The sequence below is a fragment of the Vanacampus margaritifer genome, chromosome 13, assembly GCF_051991255.1.
Source record: "Vanacampus margaritifer isolate UIUO_Vmar chromosome 13, RoL_Vmar_1.0, whole genome shotgun sequence".
In the NCBI taxonomy this organism is placed as follows: Eukaryota; Metazoa; Chordata; class Actinopteri; order Syngnathiformes; family Syngnathidae; genus Vanacampus; species Vanacampus margaritifer.
Window position 1 is genome coordinate 14,848,058 of NC_135444.1, and position 3,419 is coordinate 14,851,476.

Genomic DNA, 3,419 nt, shown 5'->3' on the forward strand with positions numbered 1-3,419 from the left:
ATAGACTTTGTATTGAATTTTGTATGTATATATATATATATATATATATATATATATATATATATATATATATATATACTGTATATATATATATATATATATGTTCTACTTATTTGGTAGAATTTTGGTAGGTTTTGAAAGTTGTCGTAGTGAGTGCTTAACAGAATTAGATAAACTGTCTTTCATATTAATCAATTGTTCATCTTCATTTGCCTTTATTTTAACATGGCCCAATTTATTAGACCAAAACATTTGTGTATAATAAATGTGTTTTTTTTTTGTTTGTTTTTTTTTGTAATACAGACTAATTTATCACTTTTGCTGTTCAAAAAATATATATGGGAAGAGGACTTTGAAGAAAATAATCATATATTAAATCACAATTGCGATATTGGGGGATTAGATAATTATTTTTAGATTATTTTGATATTATGTATTATAATTAAAAAATTAGTTTTATGTCCTAGTTTTTTTTTTATTTACTCCAGTGACCATTGTGTTTTCTATAATATAACAGAAGGCCATCAAATTTTCTGCCTAAATGCTATGTATCTGTGTTAAAATAGCTCAAAAGTAAGGCAAAAGTAGTGTAACTCAAAGGAATTGTGAGACAGACAACAACTCCTGTAATTACTTTCAAACAGCAAACAGATGTAAATTCTTACGTTAGTTGTCATCAGATGAGCCCCCTTTCAAAGGCACGCCCACGCAACACAAACAAAAAGCATCCGCTACCCCAATTGTTATTCCCTTATTACCCACCCCTCCCATAATGGACATGCCTGTGCACTTTGACGTAGCAATGAGACGGTGAGGAAACGAGCAGCGTCAGCGCTGGTGAGCTGTTGCGCGCTCCCCGGCAAAGCGATAAGGCGCACAGAGCGCCGAGTACACGAGGAGGAGCAGACGAAGATCACGGCAGCGGGAGGCGGCTTTCTTAACAACCTGACACGGATAAACCAACAATATGCAGTGCTTTGACGCCTTTTTGCCTCCTGTTTCCTGATCCCCGGCAGTCCAACTTTGCCCTGGCGTGGGGGGTATGTGACCAATTGGATCCGATATGAACGAGACCGGAGTTCAAACTCTGGCTCCGGAGCCATGTGAGCAGCAAATGCCGCCGGAGGACGACAGTGGCAACTGTAGCGCCAGTTCCAGCGGCAACCTGTCGCTACACTGCTGGCTGCAGCTGCTCAGCAGGGAATCCAGCGCGGAATTCCAAGGCGACAGCTCCAGCCTGGTGGTGCGGGTGATGATCGCGTGCGTCTACTCCGGCGTCTGCGCGCTGGGGCTGGTGGGGAACGTGCTGGCGCTGTATCTGCTGCACTCGCGTTACAGGCAGAAGCAATCGTCCATCAACTGCTTCGTGATGGGGCTGGCCATCACCGACCTGCAGTTCGTCCTGACCTTGCCCTTCTGGGCGGTGGACACGGCGCTGGACTTCCGTTGGCCGTTCGGCCGCGTCATGTGCAAAATCGTCAGCTCGGTGACGACCATGAACATGTACGCCAGCGTTTTCTTCCTCACGGCCATGAGCGTGGCGCGCTACTATTCCATCTCGTCGGCGCTTAAGATGCACAGCAGGAGGGCGGCGGCCACCCGGGCCAAGTGGACCAGCCTGGGGATCTGGGCCGTGTCTCTGCTGGTCACGTTGCCTCACGCTATCTACTCCACCACCGCGCAGGTGTCGGACGAGGAACTTTGTTTGGTTCGCTTCCCGGACACGGCCAACTGGGACCCGCAACTTCTTTTGGGTTTGTACCATCTGCAAAAGGTCCTGCTGGGCTTCCTCATCCCTCTTATCATCATCAGCGTCTGCTACCTACTTCTTCTGCGCCTCGTCCTCAGCCGCCGCGTTTCAGGGGCCGCCGGCCCAGAGGTGGAAGGCCGCCAAAAGCGCCGCTCCAAAGTCACCAAATCCATCGTGATTGTGGTTCTGTCCTTCTTTCTGTGCTGGCTTCCCAATCAGGCGCTGACACTGTGGGGGGTCCTCATCAAGTTTGACCTCGTGCCCTTCAGCAAGGCGTTCTACAACGCGCAGGCCTACGCCTTCCCGTTGACCGTGTGCCTGGCGCACACCAACAGCTGCCTCAATCCGGTGCTCTACTGCCTGATCCGCCGCGAGTTCCGGGCGGGTCTCAAGGAGATTGTCCTCCACACCACGCCGTCCTTCAGAGGTCTCACTCACCTGCTACGGCGTAAAGGCAAAGTGGCAGAGGCGCCACCCGTCATGGTGCTGGTCCAAATGGACGTGTGAGAGGCGGGCAGATGGACGGATAGATAGACGGCTTAGAATCCGTTTTCCAAGGGAAGGAAGCGGCTGTCAATGTTTATTCGCAAAGGATGGCCTCAGCCAGTAAATGCCAACACCTTTATTTATATTCCGCTTTTGTGAGAATAATCATCATGCCCTACGCAGCGGGAAGCGGCCCACTTTCCCCTTTTCCTCCAAGACTGTGCTGTTATATAATCACTCCTACTTTTTCTCGCCCTGTCTATTTGTCCCTCTGTGATAGACGCTTCTTCTTGTGACGGCCCCCTTGGAATGTAATCATGAATATGTATCAATGTCAATCATGAATGAGATTTTGAGAGACGCCGCACTCGGCCACTCATCCGGGATGAGCTCGAGGGTTACAACGTGTAATCCTCGCTTAACCTCTGCGAGCGGGGAGAGGTGAAGTAGCAAGATTTTTGCAGCAAAATCCCTCTGGGTTGAGGAGCGGGGATGAACAAAAAACTCAAGCAATGCAACGTTGTCCGGGTTCCTGCAATTGCGGTGTTTGTTCTTTGTCTTTCTCTGTGTTGGTGAGCATTGCTTCATGTTGTGAAATCGAGCGTTGCTTTAACATAATCAAAAGATGCTGTGGTGTGAAACGTACTAGATTTAAAGAGAATAAAAAGCAGTCAAAGTCAATGGACTTCATTCACTTAAATGTCGAGTTTATTATCAGAAACTAAGAACTTTGGAAAAGTTTAAACAAGGGCCATGAACAGTTTTTAAACATTGTAGTTCCATTCCTCTGACATCGGACAAACCGTAATTTGTACATAAATCATAATCACTCACCTACACTAAAACAGTAGTAAACTCTACTTGGACTTGAATATCCTTAATGTCCTGTGAAAAACACTTATGTCCATTTTTGTCTTTTTTTTTTTTACATGTTTACATTTATGGGATGAAACTGAATGCAGACATCCCATAAACTTGAAAAAAAAAATGGATATAAGTGTTTTAATAAGTGTTTGGGATGTCTGCATTCGGTTTCATCCCATAAATGTAAGCATGTAAAAATGTAATAATAATAATAATAATAATAATATTAAATGACAAAAATAGACATAAGTGTTTTCCACAGGACAGCAACAATATGAAATGTAAGCATGTAAAAATGTAATAATAATAATAATAATAA

At 45.3% G+C, this 3,419-nt stretch overlaps 1 protein-coding gene across 1 annotated transcript; it reads left to right on the forward strand.

Annotated features, from left to right (window-relative positions):
* Window positions 1-807: 807 nt before the first annotated feature.
* rxfp3.2b (relaxin family peptide receptor 3.2b) lies at window positions 808-3,123 on the forward strand. The gene has a single exon (XM_077584324.1). It carries the CDS (start codon window positions 1,064-1,066, stop codon window positions 2,255-2,257), a length of 1,194 nt encoding a protein of 397 aa, XP_077440450.1. The 5' UTR covers window positions 808-1,063; the 3' UTR covers window positions 2,258-3,123.
* The last annotated feature ends 296 nt before the right edge of the window (window positions 3,124-3,419 follow it).